Below are 26,718 nucleotides of genomic sequence, written 5' to 3'. Positions count from 1 at the left end.
GCAATAAGGTCTCCCCTGAGCCTCCTGTTCTTCAGGCTAAACAACCTTAGCTCCCTCAGCCGCAGCGGTATGAGTAGGAGCCATTTAACTTTCAAATCTCCTCCATCTCAGAAATAATACTTGGACCACAGCTAAAATGGGTATTTCACTGGAAATTAAACAAGATAAAACTTTAAAGCCCTACAGTGGTGTAAAAATTTTTGTCCAAGTGCACTCTTTAGGCTTTTAATGGTGTGAAGTGCTTTTATAGGACAGTGCATATGTTACTTGTAGGAAAAATCCTTCGTATTTATGGTAATGCCTGTTGTCTAAAGCTCTAGAACCACTTTACAAAAGGTGACTGAATCTTTTGCTCTAATTTTACAGGGAGACATCTTGCCCTATATCACACACCATGTCAGCTGAGGTGGCTCTTTCTTGGGGACACGTGGTACATTCTCACCACAATTTATAACACTGAGGTGTCTCTCTGGGCCTTGTCTCCCTGCTGTGCTGAGGACAGATGACATGTGCCAGCCCCCCTCCTGGCACCCCAACACTCTGGAACAGGAATTGCACACTGCATCTGAGCGGTAGCTCTCAATGGCGATCCCTACCAGCCAAAAAACATTAGCACTCCCTAACCTCCTGCATTGTGTGGGTATTAGTGAAATGGCTTAAATTTATTTTGAATAAATGATCTCAAGAACTTGCTAACCATAATCCTAGTCAGTTCAGGGGCTCGGATCAAACGTGAGCTGGTGATGTGACATCTGTCAAATGAGGTGTTTCACTTTCAGCCATTTGTGCTATTGAAGTCAATCTGTGAATTTTAGCTTTCAAAGAGATAGGTAAATTATGAGACAGATTAGCCTTGCCAGTCCACATACTGGGAGAAGAACTTGTCATTTGGCCTCACATGGACAAATTGATGTGTGAGCTTTCAGTAAATTGATGGGGTGCCCTTGTAAGACTGTTGTCCTTGAGGGAGTTCCTGTAGTTTCTCACCATCTTCAAACAGAATGTGCCCGGAAGAAATGTCAGTTAAACTGAAGCCCCTCCAGAGCAATGCTTTTGTTTATTACAAAGCACTGGTGTATGAAATAACAGTGCTATAATCATGTGTAAATGAACCACGAACTAGGAGAACATCCACGAACATTTTATAATGAGATGTGTTCTCTAAAGTTGCAGCTGGCTGGAGTAAATCAATAGCCCATGGAGTGTACTTTTGTTTTAGTCCTAAGTGTGCAAAATGCAGTTTTAAGTGGCTCTGCTTTTGAGAGCACAGACTTTAAAACTTCCTGACTCTAGCCATTTTCAATGCCTGAAATTGCGCTCTAAGTAAGTAGTAATAAATTTCCTGAAAATATAGTAGGCCTTTCATCTTTATCTTCTGTGACTTATATAAAGGGGAAAAATAATTATGGCTCCTTGTTTCAGGAACCATTGTTCGCTGTACCAATGTTTAATGACTCTTCAATAAATACCATTCCCAGCTCATCACTTTTGAGCCATTTGTTGTTTGTCCAAGGTGCTTAAGAAGGAAGGAAGAGAAGAATGAGATGAAATAAAGGTAACACTGAAGTATATTTTAATATTTCACCACAAATGTTGAACAGTAGAAGAATTACTGGTTTTGTTGCTTTTGACATCTGCAAAGAAGTTGTTATGTCATCAAGACTGTGGAAGCAAAGCATATCCCAAACTCTCTTATGAATAGTGTTCACTTACCATTTCACTGTCTCTGCAGGATGAGTGTCTCCTTGCAAGCCTTCACACTTTACTGCTTGTTGTGCTTTTGAACTGTTCCTTTCCCCCATCCTGTTCCTTCACACAAATTGCTTCTCATAGTTGCTTTGGTCTCTGTTAATTCATGTATTCTTTACTCCATCTCACTTTAATATGGCCCTTTCATTTTACATCTCTTTATTGGAAGGCATCTTAGCCTAGGCCTAGTCAATCCTTTCCTTTTGATTGAAAGTACATAACACCACTTACCCCACTCCAAATTCGTTCTGCATGCTGTATAACAGGTTGTTGTATTCAATTCTAATGAACACTGTTTCAGTAATATGTTGCTTTGCTGTTTTTAATGAAACTGTAAGGATCTCTTCTCATCTGCCTACTTAGGATCTGCCTTTAATCAGTGGTGGTTCTCTCTTGATTGCTGAGGTCTTCTAGTCCTTTAAAGTTTAAAGGTGTATGAGGTTTATGGTAGAGGTGGTGGCAAATTGCTTTTCATCTAAACAAGTGAATTCCCTGTATGGCATAGATTTGCTACTGCTGTATTCTAGCTGGGAAATGTAAGTCAGAGCAAGGTTGCTCATGACAAATAAATCAATTGATGACAGAGGAATTTATGGTCCATCAGAGAAAACAGAATGGGAGCTGTGATTTATATATTTATTTGCTTTAATCAATATGAAAAAATAAAGTGTGACATTATACATAGGGTCCCTGGCAGTGAGTGATGATGGTGTAACCTGTACATATCTGCCCAGTAGATGAGTCTTTTCTGGGAAGAAACTCATGGACAATGAGCAGCATTTTAAACATACAGGGGTGTTAAAAGTCCGTGTGTTTTAATGTAGGGAATGGTGGTTGTATGACCATATACCTTGACAATAAATAGAAGCATATATGAGTAGAAGATGAGTCACTTGTTTCTATCAGACTTTTTAGGTGATCTTACTTTTGCTTGGTGCATGGCTGTTGGTGTAAGCCACTGTTTTTTCCTGGTTCATGCTAGTTTTGTCATTACTGTGGCACAGAATCTCATCACTGATACAGCATCCCTGGACATTTAAACATGGACCAGAAAGCAGGGAAGGTGGAAATTTTTTTTCCCAACTCTCCATAAGAAAATTAAGTTGCTCCGATGTCAGATGGGAAACATGCCAGCTCATGGACTTAGGATACGAATGGACTGGAGGGACTTTTTGGATAAAGGATGGTGGGAAAGTTGGCATCCTTTTGAGGCTGGTGTGCTCACTCTGTTATGTGTTGTCATTGTAGAAGATTTTGGGGCAAAGCATTCCTCTTTGGAGAGAATGGCAGCATCACTTTCCATGTCCTTGGTTTCTGTTCTGGTACATGGGTGTCATACCTGACTGTTGCAGAACAAGAGTTTGGGATGGGAAGGAGTAGGAAAGGAGGCTAGAAGTTCTCCTAAAAGCCTGTCCAAGTCAAACAATCTACTGTCCAACTTTCCATTTTTGCATTGTTACTGATATACAAATGGAGAAATATCTGTGTTATTGTACCATAGGAAGAATGGAAGGTATGAATTCTCATCTCCAGTTGCATGCTAGGCTCAATTTAAGTTCTCACACCCAGGTTTCTTGGTAAAATGTAGTATATTTAACCTGACTTTTCCTAAATCTGAGAAAATTTGGTATTTTTTGGCTCATCTGGGTTTGTGTCCGCATAACCTGAGATGGAAGAGAAGGTAGGAAAAATTGTAATGTATGGAAATACACATACTTACTTATTTCTGCTATGTCAACAGGGATAAAGCATTTAAGCTTCACTGATACCAGCTGTAGTAGCAGTTGGTAATAATCTGGTGTTTTATTTGGGAGAAACAGAAGAGGAAATAGAACAACCACCTTCACTGAAAGGAAAAGGGGATGCTTGTGTTAAAATGGAATGATCTCAAAGGATAGGGAACATTTCAGTTGATGTCTTCACATATTTTTGAGTTGCCTTCAATATCTGTTTTCAAGTAACAGTCACACCAAAGTCCTTCTGAGTTAACTGCAGTTTCTTGGGACTTACTCATCACAGATATTTATTCTTGAAGTGTCTTTAGCAGAGGCATAAAACAGGTTAACACATGTTGAGACTTCGCAGTCCTCCAAATGCTAATGCTCTGCTGGTGGAGTTCAGCAACAGGACTGATGTATAACTCACCTTGTCTCTCACTGGGAATGGGTAGCACTGAAATACCTTTACTAAATAGCAAACAAAAGATGGGAGATGGGGACTGGCACTGGGGGACAGCAGGTTGGGCCACAGGGCCAATACCTTTCAGCTGTGACAAGCTCTCAACATGGTCTACTGGAGCAGCCAGAGCTTTGTCACACACATGAGACCAACACATCTGGACCCTCCCCATGTTTTACTGTACTCCATGTATTTCCTGTAATGCCTTCTGGTATTCTTTGTCTTTATATCCAGTACAATTTATTAGCCTGCTCTCTCCTTGGATTAGAGAGAGAAAACGTACTGCCCCTCTGGCATGAAATGGGACATTTAGCAGGGATGGTTTCTGGTGATGATGCCTGGTTTTATCATCATTGGCACAACTGAAGTTAAGGAGAGCAAGTACTGTTCTTAATTCTGAGTTTGCAACCATTTTGAAGGTTTAGGACTTGTATGACAGGTTTAACATGTACCTCTTGATAACAAAAATAGCGAGGGACATATCCACCTGCATCTTCTGTGTCCAGATTTGGGATGACTATATATCCTCTTAAACTGAGCACTTACTTCCTGGGGAGTGATTTTGGTTATTGCCACTGTTAATGAGATAATTGCTAATTGAGGATCAGTCTTGTCTCTTTCCAACAAATGCCCTGTACGTATTGCATATGGAAAATATGAATGTGTGCTTGGAGTTTTGAAAGGCCAACTCTGAGGTGCCCAAAAAGAGTTGATAATCTCAGCTTTGGGGCATAGTAAATGGCTGAAATACTTAAAAAGTCTCTTGGGCGCTCCAAATCAACACAAATCTTATTCATACGTTTCATTTTGTGAAATCTAATTTTACACACACTAGAACACACATTGCACTTGACTTGTTTGATGTGTCCCTGGACAACTCCAGTAAGGACAGCACTGGGTGAACTTGTAGATAGCTGGAGCTCATGTTTTCACACTGTAATTTATGGAAGGATGCTCCCCTGCTTGTTATGCCAGAGCTTTAGTTCAGCAGAGTGGACTCTCTTGGCTTCTACCTTTTGTACTAATTGAAAAGAGGCAGTTTCTCAATTGCATTACCTTTTGCAATAATGTTTTTAAAGTACTTAAATGACACATTTACAATCACTCTCTTCTTTAAATGTAAATCTTCCCCATTCAGATAGTCACAGCTCAAAAGTCCTGCACAAGGCAAAAGCACGCCATAAAAACCTAATGCAAGATAAATGGGCCCTCCTGGCTGCTGAGAGATGAGAACTGGATGTATTTGAATAGTTCACAGAGACTGCAATTTTCATTGTCTTTAGGCACCTCTTATAGATCTTTCATTCTCTTTTTTTAAGTTTTCCTTCTCATGCTTATTATAGTTCAAAAAAAAGTTAACCTGCACTTATATAAGATGCAGAAACTACTGAACATAAGGATTTGTTGACTTTCCCTGGCGGCTTTGACTGGGATTGTTGTACATCTGCATATGTGGTTTCATAGCTAGTTTTGCAGTTGACACCAGTTACACTAATGTTAACTTCCTTGGTGTAGGAGATACTATCAGTGTAAAGATAGCTGTCACAAGTGTGCCTCTCTTTATAGTGAGAGAGATAATTAATGGAGTAGGCTGACTGCCTGAGTTCATGTAGCTCCTCAAAGTTGCTGGGATGGGAAGGTGAAGAAGGTTAATGTTGGGAAGAGCAAGCTAATCTAATCAGTGCTTTACTAGCAGTGGAGAGCTCTGCATATATTTAATCTCTTTCTCCCATTTCAATCTCATTTAATGTTAATATTACTGGAGAAAGATTTTTTGAAATTTAACATGAGTGGCTCCTTTACAGTTCTGTAAAAACTCTTAAGTTTCTAATTGCTAATCATTAGTGAAAAACATGACCAATAATTTTAAATCCTAATAATCATGCTTTCCCCAGACTCCTATGTGCACAAAATAATGTTACAAAAACGGATGTGGTACCCTTAACAGATATTTTTCATGCATTTTTGTTTTATGTATTTGTGGCCTTTTGCACTGTTAGTGCACGTGGGTGCTTTTGATGAAGCAGGCAGCTGTCTTAGAACTATTTGAAATAACTGAGCAGTTGCATGACTACCACACATCAGCTCAGTGCAAGGCATCCCTCCTGTGCAGTATAAATTAGGAGACTTGAGGAGCAAATATACAGTGCTAGACATCATTTCCTCATTTATCTTTGCCACATTGTATTCCCCTGGGGGGGATAATATTTTGATGGGTGCATAAAGTACCATTAACTTTAACATTATCATCAATCATCATGACAAAGGAGGACAAGTAGTCTTTGTACCTGGTCTTGCCACTTGTTTAGTCATCAAACCCTTTGCAAAATGAGTGTAAAACACTACTTTATTAAGGCTGTAGCTCTGTGATACAGTTTTTTTTGACAGCAATACCCGTTTTAGCTACTGTTGGGCTACCTTGCAACCGTAAGGCATAGCAGCATCTCCATCCATTGTTTTGTGCAATTGCACGTGCTACCACCCTTCTCAGGGCACCAACCTGACCCACCTTTTCAGAGAGAAAACACAGAAAACATGTTTTGGGAAGGGGAGGTAATGGGAAGGTAGTTTTTTCTTTTTAAAGCTGTCTCAGTTCCCTGGTCCTGTTCTTTACCTTGCGTCGTGAAGAGCTGACCCGACACCCACTGAGAGTCATGGGCCTGACTGAGGGCAGGGATAGCTGTGGGGTGGGAGAAGAGGTTGAATGGTTTTAAGCCAGCATTTTCAAAAAGCAGTGAACTAAATGCCTGAACTAAAGCTTGATTTAGTAACCAGTGTGTTGGTAGTGCTTCAATGTCAAGGATGTAGAGAATTCAGGATCCTTTCTTGACCGCTTTTGTAGTGGTCCTTTTGTTTTTTTCCCCTTGTTGAGACGACTTCTAGAGGGGAAAAAAATAATCAGAAGTGAGGTGTGTTGCACAGCAGCAGGACACCATAAGGATGTGGGCCAGCACTGTCAGGGGAGTGTGAAGTTCTCGGTCTCACTCCAGGTTTGCTGCCCAGCTGAGAATTGAATCAGCACCAACGAATGTTTTCCAACTGACTTTCAACAGTAGCCTTTCATGATGATATAGGACAACATTCTTCAAATATCTTTTCTTCTCTTTTTGCTTTCAGAAAGTCACTGCAGATGTGTCAGATTATGGCTTTACTTTTCAAAGAGATTACTGTACCTCACAGATATATTTACTATCAGCATTAGGTTTTAATTCAAATGAAAAAAAAATTATCATCCTGCCTCTTCCTCAAGCATAGTTTTTCCCTCCTTGGAAGAGGGACAATTGATGAGTGGGTGGTACTGCATTTGTGTTTGCTAAGTTGCTGCTTAGAGACAATTTCCTTGCTTGCTCCTTTGGTGAATGTGGTATGATGACAATCTTTAGTAGGAACCCAAAATGTCATGCTTCCCTAGATTTCTTCCTGGATAGCATTACTTTGTGCTCCCTTATGTTTTCAATGTACACAAATGCTTAGGAGCCGGTGCAGTGGAAAAAAATTCCAAAATAATGCCCTGTTCTGATAGGTTAGGAATTCAGGTCAGGATCTGGCAACTAATTTCCAGAGGGTCCCAGTGAAGAAACACGGTTTATCTAGCCATATAATTTGTTTGTGTTGCTCACAAAGCTCATTCTCATGCTAAAAAGGCAACCAAGGAAAGAAATGTCAGACTTACCATGCTCTTAATTTCTCCACACTTTTTCTTCCTCCCCCCCTTTTCTGTCCCTTCTAACCGTGCTAATCAACTAAGTTAATATTAATTCTTCAATAGTGAGAGTTGATATTTACTAAATTGCCTCCTGCTGCTTTGTGTGTCTGGACAGTGCCTTACAACAGGCTGGACACGTTTTGAAATCTTGAGCACTGGGAGTTGAATAGTGCAAGCTGGTTCAAGGGAGTCGTGTTAATCTGCTGAGATTGACCACAGGTTGTAATCTGAGGGCTTTGAACAGTGTTTTCTATGTTGGCTGATTTAGTCTTTCAAAATTTACCCTAAAGAGAGGAATGGATCTGTGCTGCTTCAAAAAAAAAAAATCAAAGAGAGGGATTTGTGTGCCCAAATGTGTATGTTTTAGGCACCAGAATTTTCATGTTGAAGCTCGCTGTTTCTGACTCAACCTGCAGAAGACTCTATAGCTGGTGTCTATCTAGCCATAAAATCTAGCAAATCATGGAGCACAAGATTCATCGTGCTCTCAGCATATGGCACAATAGAGCATTTTGCTTTTACAAAACAGTATAATCAGCCCTGCAATATCCAGCCTTCTTCCTGTATAGTAAAGTTTAATACACAGCAGAGAGGAGTTTTCTCCTCAGTGAAGTTTGGGAGGAAAAACATTGGCCTTGCTGGAGGTGCATGGGCACTGACCAGAAGTGTGCCTGAGCCTGGATATCTCTCTAGTCCTTTCTGCATGTGCACCAGGGGAAAGCTTGGCAAGTGTTTGCCTGCATTGAGATTCTGAACCAGACTCACAGCCATCGCAAACGGATGATCCCAGTCTCTGGCTGAGCTGGCAATGATTAATTGAAGCCCTTGAGATACAAGACTGAGCAGATGCAAGTGACCTTAACTGACACAGAAATGAAGCCTTATCTGCATCAGAAAGAGGGTTCAGCTCATCATCATCTGCTGTTACAAACAGCAGGAAAGGAGAAAGGCACAGAAACTAGCCCAGGTAAAGTTTATCCAAAGAAGGCAGATACAAAGAAGCCTGCGATATATTTTTTGTTTAAATCCAACAACCAGAAAGCTGACACACATTTAAGATGCCATGTGACTCAGGTGGTTTTTTTACGTATTCTTCTTTCAAGTACTCTTTCCCAAGGAAATATGTTTGGGACATTCATATGGACTGCTACTGCATGTTAATGGAAGCTGCTCTTGAATTTGCAGAGGGTGAGGTAATGGAGACCAGTGGGCAGGCCTGGTTTGCCTCTTGGTGTGTGTGTGAGAGAAGCAGCCTTGTAGGAATCGCTGCAAAAGCAAAGCTGGAATGCAGGTAATTCTACATAACAGGAACTTTAAATTTCTGGGTAGTCTCATTGCCTTGCAGAATCTTCCTGCAGGCATAAAATTTGGTTTAGGCATAAGGATTTTCAGGAATGTTCTTCTTTTTAATATGTATAGTGGAAACTGTAATTTAATTTGTTTGTGTTGCTGTTTTCCCTGTGGCTGTTGGAGACTGTTGCTTATTTTCCTGATAGTAGTGGCACAAGCAGTGCTTTCCAGTGTTTGCTTGTATGATTGGATTGCTGGTAAAGGCTGTCTGGGATAGTAGGTCACTGTGAAGTGAGGACTTTCTTTGCTGTAATCAGAAGGGCTGTACCTAGATGCTTGCTTCCAACAGCAAGAGAGGGAAAGCAGAGGATAGAAATGAAATATGAACAAGACTGTATTTCAAATGGAAAATGTTAAGGGACAGGAGTGTCAGGAGAGCACCATTTCCCTCGATGATTGATTGCTCTTCAACTTGTGGTCATGCAAAAGCATGTCTCCTGTAACTGGAGCACTGTGTAATTTCCAGCACTCTTGATCTGAAGAACTTAGAGAGCACTGTGAACTCAGATGAGTTAAATCTGCGGCAGTTCTGTGACAGAGGTGCAGTCACCTTGGTTTTACAGATGAAACCAGGGAAGAAAAGTTCAGGTGCTTTCCCAGAATCAGTAAGATGGTAACAAAAGTAGGAACTGAATGGGAGCTCTGGCTCCCAGTCAAGCATACAGACAGAAATAACCACTCTGAAGCTATTAATCTGGGCTATGCCTTTGCTTATGTAGTTGAACAAATGAAACTGTTTTTTTCCCGAAGCATTGCGCACCCACTAGCTCTCCTGGAAACCTACTGGAGTGGTGGTAGTTCATCTGTTCTGCAAATCAGACTCTTGAAAAGAAGAGCATTACACAGAAGAAACAGCCTCAAGAGGGCGGAGTATTGGCAAGCTTTCTGAGGTCATTTGGAGTGCACAGAGCAGCACAAGATCAAAGTAGAGCAGAAGAGATAGGAGATAAGGAAATGACTGGGGAGAGGGTGAGAAGGGCACATAAGAAATATTGGAGAATGGTGACAGAAGAGGACAAGTTTGGCCTCAGAGAAGAAAATAGTGGGAAAGCATGATAGCTTGGTAAAGAAAACCAAACGCAAACACATAAGCCCTGCCTTTAAGGAAGTACATGAATTATGTAGTAAAAGAAATAAGGGGTTTGGTGAGGCAGCATAGGCCTGAGGATAGGAGGGCTACTCAGGAACACAGAACGTTACATTTCTCTTGCCTCCTCTCCCACTGATGTACTAATATTGTGCCCTTCCTGTGTGCTGTGGATTGGTGCTGTGATCTTGACTGAGTCCTCCAGGTACTGCTCTAATAAAGTAAGAGCAGTAATCTCCCTTAGTCTGCAATCAGCAGAATGAAAAACGAGCAGAAAGAGTAAGGTATGGGTGAGAACCATGTAGCTTTGGTTGTGTTCTTTATTCTTATAACTAAAATTTTACCCTGAAAGTGTTCCAGAAATGAATCCTTGTCAGCTGATATAAGTAAAAACCATCTTATTCCTCATTCTTTCCCTTTTCTCCCTACATCTCTAATGTGTAGCAGATGTAAAACAAAGACAGAACCATAGTATTTTGTGTTATACAGGGAAAACCAAGTATTAACTGGTTTCAGACTGTGTTTTGCCATGACCTGGGAAGGGTTGCCTAACCCTGTCCTCTGTGAAGATTGTTGGGAAACTCTGACTAATTTTTTTATTATTATTATTATTATTTGAATGAAAAGTAAGTAAATGTATCTGTGTGAGAGAGAGAGAGGCTGAGTGAGTGCGTGTGTGGGGCAGAGGGGGAACTTAAACCTTTGTTGTTAGTTCCTGCTGGTGTAGCAGGGTTAGGCTCTTGGGCAGCAGTGGGAACCCTGAAGAAACCTCCTTTGAGAACTTCCTATTGGAGAATGCACAGCATCACTCTATAATTAGAAATTTATTACTTGGATGGAGGTCCTGTGCTTCTGCTGCACTTTAAATAAATTATCTTTCTTACTTACAGTAGAGCTTTACCACTAGGGAGTCCCTTTTTGGAAGTTACTTAATAGACAGTGTTCAAAAATGTGTTCTCAGTAGAAGTGTTGAAAAAATGTGTGGATGTGGCACTTGGGGATATGGTTTAGAGGTGATGGTAGGTTAACACTCAGACTCAGTGATCTTTGAGGCCTTTTCCAACCTTAATGGTTCTATGATAAAACAGCCTCAGGAGAACAGTTACTGTGTTGGTGAGGCAAGAACACCATTCTAGTATTTTTACATTGTCTCAGGTTTTTCAGTGTGGCCTTGAATAATTCAAATGGCCTCTCAATGCCTCGGGTTGTCAGGAATGAGATGACAAAGTGGTATTCCTTGACTTTGCGGGCATAGGCTGATAAAGGTTTTGAAACTGTTGAGGTATCCAAAGGTAGAAGGTAAAAGCTTTTATCTGAGATAGTATGTCTGCCCACTCCCAAGATCCTTATGGTGTTTTCCTCATTTAAGTTAGGTGTGGAGGCTTTTATGAACCAGTCCCTTGCAACCTGTTGAAAACCCCAGCAGGAAACAGAAAGCTGCTGAGTGGCTCCCCAGCCCAGTCAGAGTGTTGGAAAAAATCTAAGGGAATTTCCTGCAACGGGATTTGTTTTCTTGGCTCTTCACATGTGGTAGACATACAGTTTTACTATTCTGGTTAATCCTGGCTTTTTGGCTGCATCTTAGAAAACAATTGCCAGCATCAGTGATGACTTACAAGGGAGCAGGAGGATCTACTGGTCACTGGGGTTAAAGATCAGAGGCTTCAAATGGCCGTACATAGATCTGTGTTTATCCATGGACCATTACTGAGACTGAATCCCTGACCATCCCTGATATATTGGGATGTAATTGCAGGTGATTTTAATAAGTACTGGAAGTGCAGCACTGCCTGAGTAACCCAGGATATGGGGACCAGGCCCTTCTCCAGATCAGGACTGTCCAATTTTATGGTTTTGTGGTGGGGCTACCCTAGCTCTTGCTTGCTTTAAGCCTGGGTCTAAGTACTGTGATCTACTATGATCTATTAGAGAGCCAACAAGAATTCCAGCCTAATGTTTCAAGGGACTGAAAAAGAATCCTTTGCCCTCATGAAATTAATTCAGAACAGAAATTACCTTCCAGTTGACTACTGCTTTGTACAGCCTTGCTAAACACTTTATCTTCATTAAATATGATCAGATGTGATGTTTTTAAGTTCTGCTGCTTCCTAAAAAAGGACACAACTCTTGAGTAGCAGCATCCCTGGGGAATGAACCTGGGAACTCTGGATCAAAAGGAACAAGTCTGCATTGCTTGTGCTATTTGTGTATCTATGAATATCTGTGTATTAGCTAGAGGCTGCAGTTGTCTGCATTCAGCCTACCCTCTAAAGAAGAACAAGGAGCCACAACGTGGGACTTCATTGGTGTCTCTGACTTGATTTCATCGGTGTGTATCAAGCGTTCATCATCCTGGGTGCTGCTGCTTTGTGGTGGAGCAGATGCTGACCTGAGCCCTTGGAGCTGGAAGTCAGGAAGTGTTTCTGTTTAAGCCAAAGCATAGCTAGTGTGGTGACAGCTCATTCCTTAGCCCTGACGGGTCTGCTCTTACCACATGCAGAGAGTGCAGAACAGGACTGTTGGACTTAAGAGTTATGATAGGATCTTTTGATCCTTGAAATGGCAGAGAACGCACTGGAAAATTACAGTGCTTTCCAATGGGATCAGAGAATGCTCACAGCTGCCTTTGTGAGGAGGAGACCAGGCTGCTGTAGAGATACTGCAGGAAAGCAGAGCAGCTGATAGCTGCAGCATTGAGATATATGTAAGAAATCTGGGTTTCCTGTGGCTAGGATTTCTGACTCTGCTGCAGATCTGTTGTGCCACCTCAGACAGATCTCTCTATTCCCCTGAATGTTTCTTTTTTTCTCTTGTTTATTCCCGTCTTACTGCCAGGAGGGGACTGCATCAAGCCCTCTGTTGTATAGCACCAGGTTGTACAAGCAGCTGGGGTCTCTCAGCACATCCATCACACTCAAAACAATAGGAAGGAGGGCACCTCTCAGAAATTTCTTCTTACCTTTTAGTTATTAATACATTTTCCTTTCTCTCTATCTTTTTTTTTATTATTATTATTTTATTTTTTTCTTGCTTGAGGGAAAAATAAGTCAGCTATCTTTTATTTCTTCTAAAACAAATGACTCTTGACAGGTCTGGAAATGTGTTTCCCACAGTTACTCCATGCACACAGGGGCCGTGCTGGCTCATTTATACACCCACGTACCACAGCTCAGACTTTTCATTAGCTTGGCATATATCTTTTGTTTGCAGTGATAGACACATGAAAGTACAACAGGAACAGGGCTAGGGGAGAGAAGAGGGAGGAAAGGGAATGCATTGCTCCCTGAAAATTGCTGTCTCAGTGTTTTATTCCTTGCATATGCAGAACAATATTTTTATTCTTCTTATTGTTCCCCAGCAGTGCAAGAGCTGACATGGACTCAGATGGATGCACTGCAGCCTAGGTGACTGCTTGTGCCACTCAGACAAGGTTGATTTGTGATCTTGGCTGGCAGAGGAGGGGAAAGGACATGTAGGGGCTTTTTCTACTGTTCAGGAGTGAGAGTGTACCCTGGAGAAAGGAGCATGAGGCAGACACTTGGCCAGCCCTCTCCTCCTCCCCAGCCTCATCCCTGGTCACTCTTGCTTTTGGGGATATCCTCCAGGAGGAGCTGATGTGTGCTGGGCCCTGTGAGGGGACTGATGGCTGTGGGATGACAGGCAGGAGGAGAATGGGAGGGCAGTGCTGCTGTCTGATTTACATGCCCTCAGCAGGGGTTGTCCTTGGCCAAGAGCATCAGGGTGTTTGTGTGAGAGCTGAAATGCAGTCAAGGCTGGTTAGATCAGCAAAAGGCTAATTTTAATTCCCAGATATGCTGCCAGTCTTGTTCTGCATAGCTCTAGCCCTCCTGCTCCGTCTCATCTTGCCGCAGCTTCATCTTTCCCTTTCAGATTTGTCCCCCTATTGCTCAGTGCAATTCCTGGGTGACTGGTTTTTTTCCCTAAGCCCATTTGTGTGCTTGTAGCTTGTGTCCTGGAAATGTTTGCCCTTGTCAGATCTGTCCCTCTCACACAGCCAGCTACAGAGCCAGGCAGATCTAGGCCTCCTGCCAATGCTTTTGTGGTGCTGTGGTCTCTCAAGCAAAAAGCCACTCTTTTCCGTAGGTAGTACAGGCTGGCAGATGTTTTGACTTCTGCTTTTGTCCCTGCCTGGCTGTCTTGAAGACAGAAGAGGTACATTGAAACTAGCACAGATGGGAGAGATGTCTGCTGAGATCTACCAAAGGTCACGCGAAAGCTGTGGAAGGAAAATATTAGTGCCATGTTTATACCGTCCCTACCTCCATCTGCAGCTTGAAATGCTACAGAAAGAGCCACTCCTGGTGCGCCCAATCTTCACAGTATAGTCTAGCTTAGTTCTGTCCTGGCTCTTCTTTCTCTTGAAGGCTGTGTGAGCACTCATGTTCTCCATGCGTACATTTAAACAGAAATCTCGGGGTTTCAGAGTTAACAAGCATTTCTGAGGAGCTGTGACTGTTTGTGACTGTCCGCATGGCTGACAGCAGAACTTGAACTTACTTTTAGTAAGAGTCTCCGGTTTAGGCTAAAAAGACTGTGTTTTGTAGATAATTTCAGTTGAAGGAAAAAACCCAACCCCCAAACGTCCAAAAACTGAAAGAGCTGTAGAGACTTTCTGTCTCCTGTGAATACCAGTGAGTCTAGAACAAACTCTAAAGAGCAGGGGTTTCAGTGTTACTCCAGAATCATTTCCACAGCTCACGCTGGTTAGAGAATTCAAAGGCAGTTTGCAGTGTGTTACCCAGTCCCTTTGGCTTGCTAGACACAGGTGAGATATTTTGGATTCTTTTTTCTGATGTCATGGGTAGGATCTATGTAGAGACATTTTTGTGCTGTTGTCTTTGACAACAAAAAATTGCTGCCCAGAAAATCAACTTCATGGTGTTGGGGTTTTTTTGTTTATTTTTGGTTTGTTTTATTTCTTTTGGAAGCTTGCACCGTAGTAAGAAAATTAATAGTATGTGTGCAATGCCATGGATTATTTAAGGTGCTAATGCGTGTTCAAAGCTGTTGGTTAATTGAACATCACAGAGTTATAGGCCTGAGCTGCCAAATATAAACAGGGTAATAGTTTTTATTTATTCCACAAGATGAAATTCTGATCTTTGGTCATGTTTATTGACCAAATATCTTGGAGCTCAGTATTTTGAACATTTTACAGTAAGTTCTTAGCATTATGCTGAGAAAAAGAGGGACAGGTAGGATTCTTAAAATATTTCTCTGTTGTGACCTCATCATCTTTTTGCAATGACTGCATTTGCTTGTTCACCTAATTGTTGTCATCCTTGCACAAAAAGTATGTATTCAGCAGATGTCTAGGCAGTGCTAGATTATATCAGGTCCACTGGTCTTTGGTAGTCTTTATTCTTTAAAATGCAAGACAAACGGTGCTTTAACCTTTGAATCAAGGAATGGTTTTCTGAAGTGCTTAAATGATTTAAGAGTGTGGTTCCCTTTGGCTTCTAGTCAAACTTTGTGCTCTTTAATCTTTTTAGGTACCTTCTTTACCTTCTCCAAGGGTTTTGTGAATCTGTCTCTCCTTAGCACTAACATTTATTGTATAAGTACTGTCCAGCCTCCAATATGCTGCCCTATCAGCCTAGTACTGGTGAAGAGATGAGTGTCTCTGACTTACAGATGGGGAGTTAAGGCACAAGGGAGATGGATTGAGTTGCCTGTAGCCACAGAGGATTCTTAAAGCACAGATCTCCAAGTCCTACACTAAACCCTGAGCCTGATTGCTCAGCTTCTCTCCAGGGAGGTGCTAAGCATTCCCCACTATGCTTTGCTGAGTTAGGGACTTAAGCTCTTCCTGACATGGTCTGCTTGTCCACATGTACAAGTACTTGCCAAAACTGCTGAGGTTTTGCTGTAAACTGAAGTGTTGGCATCAATACCTCCCAGGATTTCACTCTGATGAACTATTCTGTGTGCTGAGAAAAGGAAGACAAGGAGCAGGCAGAGAAAAAGGCATTTAAATACAGTACCCTGCATATATAATTTGTTATTTCACTCATGCCTGACAGTTCAAGAGCATACGAAGTACAAATTTGCTGGTCTTGGGCTCTTTCCCTAGGTAGCCCTTCCATGAATGGTGGCTCTGTCATTAGTTTATGTTGGGTGAGCTTTGGACCACCTCTGCAAGGCTCACCTATATAGCTTGGGACTTTTGAGCATGGATAGGGATTATAGGGGATTTAAGCAAGCACAGATGGAGTGAGTTTGAAAAGATGCTGCTTTGAATATTCTTAAGATGCTGCTTTGTTGGGATTCGATGAGAGCTTGTTCTTGTTTGGAACAGCTGTAGTCTTGCTCTTAGGAGAGAAGTGGGGTTTCTGCAGTGAATACCCTTTTGGGAGCAGAGAGGAAGCCTCAGCACTGACCTAGGTGTTTTCTTCTATGGACTGTCTCTCAGCAGCTATTACAGCTTTTGCTGTGAACAGTCTTCCCATGGGGAAAAGGACTGGGTGGTGCATAGGAACATTTTTTCAAATGAGAACTTAATTAAAAATGTTCATTTAAAAAAAATCATTCTGAGAGTTAATTAATTTTTGGCAGTTTTTAACCATGAGTATGGTGTTCAGCATTTTGGCTTTGTATGCTTTTTACCTTTTGGGTTTTTTTTTTTTGAAGTTTTGGTTGCAGCTGCTGCTGTTTGTTTCTCTTTGTGTTGCTGGGTCCTTGGTTAGCCACGATGTTTTGTATGGACTTGACAATGGTGTGTGTCCCAGGGACCACGTGTTTCAGTTATCTGGTCTGGGCCAATTGAACAGCTGTAGTCCTCTGGCAGGTTGTGTTCCTGAAATGAAAAATATGGTTCTAATTTATTTTTGTTTATTTTAAAGCTTGATTCGCAGTCAACACTGTTAATTTACCACATTCTAATTATGGACAGTGGCAAAACTAATTTGCTTAACCTTTAAAAAACAAAGTATGGCTTTTTTTTTTTTAAGGAAAATACTCTTACTTTTTGAAATTTATTAGAATACCTTTTGATTGTCTATTTTATGTTATTTTATTTCAGATTATCAAATTTACAGATGTTCAGGGGAGCACTTGCATGCCAAAGGTCAGCCCATTAGCTGGGTTGATGGTGCCTCTGTTAAGATATATTTAAGAAAGGGCAAAAAATGCCACACAGGGAGAGGAGGAGGGGAAAAAAGAGAGTGAGAAAGAATAGAGGGAGCACCAAGATCAGGGAAGAAGAAGGATGAGAACGTGCTCCGTGATGGACAGGTATTATTTGCAGCCTGTAGAAGACCTACACAGGAGCAGATGGATGTTCCCAAAGAACTGCTGGAGGAGGAGAGCCCACGCTAGAGCAGGGGAAAGGTGTGAGAATGAAGAAGGAGCAGAGAGGAACTGTTGCATAGTGACATAGTGGCAGTGTATCTTCATCAATGACACAGTGGGATCTCAGCAAATTTGCAGATGACACACATGAGGTACATGATTCCATTCAGAAGGACCTGCATGAACTCGAGAACTGCACCTGCATGAACCTCTTGAAGTTCAGCCACGTGAAGTGCAAGGTTTTGCACCTGGGTCAGGGCAATCCCTGGTATCAATACAGACTGTTGGGGATGAAGGGGTTGAGGGCAGCCCTGCGGAGAAGGACTTGGGGGATTATTGGTGGATGAAAAACTGAACATGAGCCAGCAGTGCGCACTTGCAGCCCAGAAAGACAACTGTATCCTGATCTGCATCAAAAGCAGCATTGCCAGCAGGATGAGGGAGGTGGTTTTGCCCCTCTGCTCTGCTCTGGTGAGACACCACCTGGAATGCTGCATCCAGCTCCGGGGTCCTCAGTACATGGACCTGTTGAAGTGGGTCCAGAGGAGGTCCACAAAAATGATCTGAGGGCACCTCTCCTATGAGGAAAGTCTGAGAAAGTTTGGATTGTTCAGCCTGGAGAAGTGCTTCTTGGGGTGAGGGGTGGAGTCTTGAGAAAAGCACTGAAGTTGAGCCTGGGAGAGGGGCGAGGAAAGCTGGTATTTTAATGTTTGTGGTTTTGTTTCTCACTATCTGGATCTATTTTACTTGGCAATAAGTAATTTTTGTCAAGTCATGTCTGTTTTGCCTGCTTTGCATGCAACAGTAATTGATAAGCAATCTCTCTGTCTTTATCTCAACCCACAAGCTTTCTCATTGCTATTCTTAATAATTTCTCCCTGTCGTTCTGAGAGGAGAGAGTGAGTGAGAGCTTGGGAGGGTGTTTGCCTCTTAACCAAGGCTCACCCACCACAGTGGGCAGGAGATTTAATATCAAACTAAGCAGGTCTCACACTTGAGCACTGCTCTGCACTGCAGCTGTGAGCTGCAGCTGCAGCTAAGGTGGCTCATTTAAATGAGCAACTGCAGCAACTCGAGGCTTAGTGCTGGCTTCATGACTTCACGTGCTTGGATGCCCAGCATCCTAAGAAGGTTTTCAATGAAAGCAGCCCGCCCCTTTGACCTTCTTCCACTCCTCACTGCTAACACAAAGTACTCCAACCATGTCTGTATCTGCCGAGTTTTCCTGGTGGTATTCTACCTTGTGCATGCAGTCATTATATTTCTTACAGGGGTCTTATGCTGGATGCAAATATGAGACTCATAGATGTTTGCACTTACAACTAGGAGAGAGGAGCTTGCTGGCTTAGTTGCAATCAGAAAGGCTGCATCTCTCAACCAGATATTTTGGTAAGGTGCTGTCTTTGATATGAAGGAGGGTAGAAACTCTCCTTGGTTCCTTGGAGACAGGAGTTCCGTTCCATACAACATTGCTGATCGCAAGAGATCAAATCAAACTAAATCGTAAAGTTCTAAAAAAACCAAACAAATAAAAAATTCTTAATATATCTTGAATTTAATGTCTCTTTTGACTTTTTTGCTGTGTTTGCAGGAGGGGGTGGTCAACAATGTGATTGTGAGTGCACATAAAAATGCATTCACTTTCATAGACTTTCCTGTGTGCTGCGACAGTGACTCCTTCATCGTTCCTTTTCCACAGCTAAAGTAATCACCACCCACCTTCCTTATGATCCTTTTCCTCTCCAGCCTTTGCACTTTTTCTCCTGTATGGCCCTTTGGTATGTGGAATAAAAAGTTATGCTGGGGGAAAACTGAGAACAGTACAGAAGTTACAGAACAAGAAATGACAAAGCTTGAATGTAATGGGCACAGGTGTGTCTTAAGATGGAGGAAAAGATTTTTGTCAGCCCCTTGTGAAGAAAAATCCCCAAGTTAAAAAATGGGGGAATATTTTCCTTCAGGGTCCTACACAGAACTCTGCTTGTATTAACAGGCCCAAAAATAATAGAGCTGGAGGAACTACTCACTTCACATCAAGGACTCTTGCAATGTCCTGCAAGTGCTGAATGCTGTGTTCTATGATTTTTTTGTGAGAGCTGGTGATGCTGTTATATCATCATATGAGTCATGGTCTGTGTACTTTGTACCATGCCTTCCAGCTGTGGCCCTGCAGTCAGGAGAAAATTTTTCTGGTGAATTATATTGGTTTTGCAAATATGCACTCAATTAGCAGAGTGTGCTAATTCTAAAAATACATTTATTTAGCTGCTTGTGTCCTTGTTGCTAATGCTTACAGTTTGGCATTGTGCTAGGAATTGGGTGACTTTTGATTTTGTTTGTAGGCTATGAATCATGGCTATTGTAGGCTGGATCCTTATTTTCTGTATGTTTAAACAGCTCTGTTGTCCTCATAATAAAGTACTGATTTATTTGGCGGGCTAGACTCCTCTTAGTAGAAGTGGGCTATCTCTATCATCTAATAAACACAAGCAGGCTTAATTGATTTCCAGGAGGAAGTGTTATGATCACTTAGATTTCCTGGTTAATGTGGGCTGAAGACCCTAATTCAGCAGTTCCTGTGTCTAATCTTTAATTTTTGACTTCTGCTAGAGTGTGATGTCAGAAACTATACTGCTTTTGTTGAGGATTTGAAGTAACAGACAAAGTACCATGCAAATTATTAATTTGTGGCAGTAGTTAATTACTCTTTGTAAAAATTTAATCAGCTTTTCTTCAGTTTCCATTTTGCCCAGCTTTAGCTTGAACGGTTCTCAATGTGCCCTTTTTGCTATATTAGGAGTTCCTTTCCATTACTGAAAATCATATTGCTGTCTAGGTGATTATACTTGGTAAAATAGGCAGCTTAAAGTTTCCAGTATTCAAGTCCATGTACAGGAGAATGTGTTCCATAGGCTTCCAGTAGGACTAATGGTCATCCAATTTTTTTTTTTGAAAGATATTTAAAAGTATCTTTTACATTGGAGAACGTCTTTTGAATTTCCTTCTATCAGATTTCTATGCTACTCACCCACTTGGGATGGTTAAGCATGGAAGACCTAGGAAGTGCTGAATGGCTTAAAACCTTCTTGGCAGCCTAGCATTATAGATCTGTGTTTTTTTGTGAGACAAAAATGAAAATGAAATGAAATTTCATCTAAGTAGATAGTGTTAGAAGGGGAGAAAGTAAATCTCTTTGGACTCCACATCCTTATTTTCTATGCTTTGTTCTTTGAGCACATAAAAGACAGGCCGCTTGTTAGATAATGCAGCCTTAACATGTGTATATATAGACATAAAATATTTTGCCTTTTATCACTTTATAAGCATTTCCTTTCCTTTAGACAACACAAATGGTGTTAGTTTCCTTGATGTTCTCCGTTAGCGGCCAATGATTTGTGATCTCATAGGAAGTTAATAGTCTGTTGCAGAAGGGGTAATCAAGGTCTTTTGGTTTAACACTTTTACTTTCCTTTTGTAACAAAAAATCAGCAAGTGGAGATGATACTATAAAAGTGGCCGGTCAAAAATGTAGGTGACCTTTTAACATTGTGTGCCTGGGGAGCAGAAACTGTAGTGGTGAGTTGGGTGGCAGTCACTCTGTGCTGTGAAGTCGGTATAGCTGGCGGCATGTTTGGAGGGGAGCAGAGCATCCCTCCACACTGTGCAGATGGATAAGGGAGCCTCCAAGTGGGAAGGCTTTTGATTAGACATCAGGCTTTGGCTAGCTCTGGTGTAAGGTGGAGCATCTGGGTCTGTGCTGCCATGGTGCTTATGCACTTGGCAACACCATCTCTCCCTGTTTAACAAACCCCTCCTTGCAGGTGGGTGTCTGGTGCTACAAGCAGTGTTCCCTCATGCGAGATGTCCAGATCCACATGTTGTGACACCTCCTAAACATCAGCTCCCTGACTCGGACTCTTGAATAGCTTCTAAATTTGGATGCCACAGACTTAGATGCCCAAGTCTGGTAGCATCATATGTCTGGTTGTTCCTCAGTTGTTGGGAGTTTGGTAGATGCTGGACTCTGACCACAGCACTTGAAGTGAGCAGAGAATTGCAAACACCCCAACTATGTGAAAATTCACTTGCAAAGTATTACAGGGCCCTATTGTAAGCCCTAAACACCTGGCATATATATTTGTTCTGTGACTACTGGGGATAAAAAAACCTTGATAGAAACTGAAATTTGTATCTGGTTAAAAGAGAGAAAGAACATAGCTGTTCAGATAACCAGGTGTACTCAGCAAACTCATTTACTGGGGTTAATTTTGCCTGTAGCCATATTCCTCCTATTGGCAAAGTGATAGTCCTCTCACAAGAAACAGTTACTACAGAGTTTTCACCTGGGTGTAGGAGCCCACAGTTAGTAGTTGTAAGAGATCAGGAAGGGCAGGAGCAGTTCCAAACCCAACATTTACAATTGTTATGTGCCCATGCTCTTCCGGAGTGGCTGCTGTGGTTTTTAATGCTTGGCTGGAGTGGCACATTATAAAGAACATTGAGGTCATTTCTATGTTTGAGATTCTTTATTTGGTTTGGAATTTTAAAATTCTTTAATGCTTTCAAAATATAAACAGCTATGCAAGTTGTTCAGTACCACTGAAACTGAACTGTGTGTTGTAATGTGTTTGGGAAGGAAACCTAAAGTCACTCAGTGGAGGTACATATTTTGCTGCAGCCCTGTGTGCTGAATCCCATCATGTCAGGGCTCAGTTCATTGAAGTTCATCATCTCATCTGTCTCTAACTGTATAAAATTAAAGCATCTAGGCCAGAAAGTGCTTCAGTCCAGCTATTTTGGATGCCTGTTTTAGGGTGGATAAGTCATGTTCAGATGAAGTGTGTCTCCACTGGCTACAGGGTACATAGAGAACTAGTTTGGATTCTGTATTTGAGTTCAGCCCTGGAGCAACCCCACAGCCTGGGAGAGCTTGCAGCCTCCTGGTGTCATTTAAGACAGCAGTTGTGTGCTCTTGGTGGATAAAGTTTCTGCTCAGAACAGCACTTGGGAACCTCCTTCTCCTCCCCCTGAGCAGACATGTTTTCCTGGAATGAGGCCTCTAGCTCTTACCAGATGGCCCTTTCTGGCTCCAGCTGTGTCAGCTAGGATGTCACTACCTGTCACTGTTTTTCAGACCCAGTGACAAGCCCACAGAGATCTGACAGCAGGGCAGTCTGCAGGAAGCTGAATCTTATCATTTTTTTGTAAACAATTTGCAGCTTTTGGTTTGATCTGTCCTGATGGATTTTAACCAAAGCAGACCCAGCAGCACTTGCAGTAACGCTTCCACCAGCAGAGTGATGGCAGCAAACCTTTCAGTGGCACTACAGAGTGTAAAAGGAATGTCTTTCTGCAGTGTCAACAGAGGAGACGGGGTCTCAGCTTAGGTTCCATCCCCTGGACTGTGCTGTCCTCTAGCTCGTGTCTCATCTAAAGCCTCTAGGGATGTTCAAACACTGTTGTCTCTCAGCTATGTAAGTGTGATAGAGTGTTGAACTTGATATGTTCTGCCAAGCTAAGATGAACCATCAGGGAACGTGGTGTGCTTTGGGGGCAGGTGTAATAGATACCAAGGAACGCTTCAGACAGGATAGCACTGAGGAGGACTATGTCTCTCCGATGTAGCGAGTACATACAGATAGCAAAAAGTTGGTTGTACCAGGGGAATTTCTGAGAACAAACTGCAAGTTTGCTGTAGGTGTTAGCAGATGATTTCTGTGCTTGCACATACTCCTGTAGAGTCGTTTTGTTTTCTCAGGCTTTATAGTCACAGATATGGTGAGGCTATAAATGCTCTAATCTCGCTCCTTCTTAATTCAGAATTTGGACTCTTCCCCGCTCCATTAAATCCCACATTTAACTTTATTTTGAAGTGTTTTAGTCGTAGGAACGGTGTTGGGGGCAGAAATGGTACATTTAGTTCTGCTGAATGGATAGGGCATTAGATTGACAGTCTCTGTCAGTGTTTAATTGCAGATTAATGGAATGTAATATGTCATTATGGCAGCTCAGTAGCACAAGTTTTGGAGCTGTGCGCAAAGTCGAGACTTTAATTTCTTGTTGGAGGGGGCTACTCTGATCTGCCTTGCACAATTTTCTCTCTGATCTGTTGTGGTAGAGAATAGGAATGTTTACAGTTCAGAGACTTTATGACCTCAGGAATATGAGGCAAGACCAAAGGTATAATTTGAAGGGTATGAAGACACAGGAAGAACTGATACAGTATAGGAGTGACATAATTCCAACAATATGCTACAAGGAATGAAATATGTATGAAAAGGTTTATGCTGTGAAATGAGCAGCCTTCTGCACAACATCTGCCAGCAGATATGAATGTATTATTTGTGTCCAAAATGAACAGAGTTGCTGAGCTTTACTAACCAGACCATGAAGTCAAGGGAGGAACTATATTCATGGGCTGGAAAATGAGGACATTCCATAAATAGGTTATCAAAGTAACATTCCCAATTATTGCCTAGTTGAACCTCTATCAGCCAGTACTTTAATACTTCATGTCTTGCAGCAGATGCCTTATGCTGAGCAGGTTGATTTGAAGGTGTTCTCACTGAGGACCACCTTGAGACATTTACTTACCTAAAACGTACTTTACACTATAAGCGGCCCTCCTGATGTCTGCAGACAAAAATATTGCTTTTTGGGAATGGAATAGATTGTATTTTGGCCCTAGGGCAGGAGCTGAGTAAGGAATCAAACAGGTGTTAGAAAGGGCTTAATCACTTTAAGATGTAATAGATCTCCTTCAATTTGTCTTGTAAGACAGCCTGTCAGTGTTGCTGTGCAGGTTCCAGGTACCACCTCAAGAGTCACTTGTTCTTGAACTCCACAGCTGACAGTCCTGCTTGTGCAGACAGTGTAGTGTGGACTGCCGTAAGATAGAATGGATTTTTTCTTTGATGGAGTAGGAAAACACTTCCTGTGTAGCAATGGACGGAGGAGGTATTTATTCGTCCCTATCTGACTGGAGTCACATGGAAGAAACGCTAACCATCCCAGAATGAAAGGAATGGCTTGGAAACTTCTGTGGCAAGCACAGGACTGCTTCCTCTGTGACAGATTTCAAGGCAGCAGTTGTAGTGGTGTGTCAAAGGACATTTGAGGAGAAGAGGCAGCCTACAGTTGAGGAGTTTCAGATGTGTATGACAGATCTGCTGGGAATTTAGTCTTGTGCTGTATAAAGTGTGGCTACCACCACGTTTACTTGTAGTGCACCATTTGTTCATGCTGCCAACCCTGGCATAAGTGTTTCACGTGTCCAAGTTTTCTCTGCCATTGTAAAAGTGGAAACTGGCAGGGTTTAGCAAGTCTTTACCTGGAGGACAGCAAGTCTGTTTTTGAAACTGCTGACCCTGAGGGGACAGGGATGCTTCTATATAGAAACAATATGTCTCTTAATAATCTGATGTAGTATGGCCTTGACTGTACTTGTATGTTGAGAGTGTTTTGGACTTGTGAAGTGCTCCATTGTTCCTGTACAAATAACAACCCTGCCATGCCCAAGCCTCCATGTCAGAGTAACAGCCCAGGGAGAGCACCCCTGGAGCTGCTATTGCTTCAAATTCTTTACAGGTAAGTGAGGATGCAGCAGCAAAGTGTGGGGATTGTGGTAGCCGGGCTCTTCCTCTTCTCCCTGTTGGCCTGTGTTATCTTGAGTCACATCTGGGGAGAGGATCATGAGCAAGTCTTCAGGGCTAAATGTAATGCCACCCATCTGGGAGCAGAGGTGCAGACTGCAATTCCTCCAGGGCCCAGGTGTGTTCCTTTGGACCTAGCTGAGCTGAGAAGGAGGTGACTGTCCACAGCCACCTGCCAAAGGTTACTGCCTCAGTGATCTGTGGACAGAGCAGTGTGTGTGAGTGCTTCCTTATCTGCTCCAGGCATAATCAGACTGCCTAGCTCAGGTCAATGATTTGTGTTGTTTTATACTAGTACTGATAATTTATTTTTCCTAAATGTAAGTAAGCAATTTTGACAAAAAACAGCTTTTCAGGCAACACTGGGGGGAACATTGAGAAAGGAGTTGCAATGCTGGAAGGTGTGAAACTCTTCTAAAGGTTCATGGGAATCTAGGAAAGAAATCTGTGATGGCCTCAGATTCATAACTCTCTGCCCTGTGCTCAGGGCTTGTTTGACAGCAGTGGGTGAACTAAGTGCATTTATGGTTTGCAGAAAAAAAGTGAATTCTTAGACATAAGAATTGTCTAAGTATGTGGATAATACCACAGAATGACCAGCCTACTTCAGAAGAGTGGTAAGAACCTAATAATGCCTTTGTTTAAAAGAACTGAAACACTAATTCACCTCTGGAACTGAGGAAAGTATTTATCATTAGTATCATGCTGCCAGATTTAGTAGTGTGAAAATAGCACGAAGAGTAATCTGTAATGCAAATGTTGATGTCTGATTAATAGAGAAAATAACATGAGCAATTAATCCACAAGGGAATAGATCATTATAAATGTAAATTAGATCATCAAAGGGTAAGCCACACAGAAATAAAACTACCCCAAAACATGATTAATTATTGAAATTCCAGTAAAAAGACGTCTTTAACAATAACCTCGTTGGAAGACAGGTCATGTGGTTCATCAAAATTCTGGACAGGGTTATTTTACAAGCCCAAAATTGATTAGCTTCATTATGAATATGATGGGGACATTTATTCCACCCAAGATGGCATTCTGTTTTTGGGAATGCCAACCTTAGCACGAAACTGACTCAGTCCTGATTTATTTGTTATAGTATATAGTTTGCTTGGGTAAGTCAGGAGGCACCTTGCTTGCCTTTTTTCAGGGATGAGCATAGCTATTACATGCATAAGTATATTTGTAGCTGCATATGATCTTAATCACTCCAAGATACAGTGTTAGAGGAAAGACTTTCTGGTCAGGGCATAGAGATTTGTCAAAAATTAGTTTCTCTTCTTGCCTCTCAGAAAAATTTTCAGGTGACCGTGGGCAGATCGCTTTATCTCCCTGTGCTTTATTCTCTCCCTTGGTTTTGAATGCTTCAGCTTAGTGATGTATAACATGAAATTATTTAAAAGGTCTTAGTTTCAAATAATGCTAGGAATCTACTGTTGTAAAATCCTGGTCACTTTTTAAAAGCTCAATTAAAGATGTTATTCTTTTCTAACAAAATAGGTCTTACTGTGTTGTTAAATGCTCAAGTTACTTCATACTCCCAAGATATGCAGCATTTTAGCACTGTTTGTAACATTAAAGGCCAGGATCATAATCTGCATCTTTCCTGAGGTTAAATTTTACATTTTGCTGTTATTAGAGACCTACTTAGAAACTTGGCAGTTTCCCCCCTTTCT

General features: G+C 41.8%; 1 protein-coding gene across 5 annotated transcripts in view; it reads left to right on the top strand.

Moving 5' to 3' along the window:
• The window catches only part of TSPAN4 (tetraspanin 4), a 430,627-nt gene that overhangs the window by 109,050 nt on the left and 294,859 nt on the right, over nt 1–26,718 (top strand). For 2 of the 5 annotated variants that reach the window (XM_027702894.1, XM_027702859.1), the window contains exon 1: nt 17,514–17,533. The exons of 2 other annotated variants lie outside the window; for them this stretch is intronic. In XM_027702894.1, the coding sequence (XP_027558695.1) occupies nt 17,520–17,533 (14 nt within the window). In that variant the 5' untranslated portion in view covers nt 17,514–17,519. Of the gene's footprint in view, nt 1–17,513; nt 17,534–23,634; nt 23,652–26,718 lie in introns of those variants that run through there. One more of the 5 variants, XM_027702866.1, reaches the window with a different exon arrangement.

The sequence above is a fragment of the Neopelma chrysocephalum genome, unplaced genomic scaffold (genome assembly GCF_003984885.1).
Source record: "Neopelma chrysocephalum unplaced genomic scaffold, ASM398488v2 Primary Assembly neopelma1_24, whole genome shotgun sequence".
NCBI lineage: Eukaryota > Metazoa > Chordata > Aves > Passeriformes > Pipridae > Neopelma > Neopelma chrysocephalum.
Note: the sequence above shows the minus strand (reverse complement) of the source record. Positions and strands in the feature narration are given on the sequence as shown.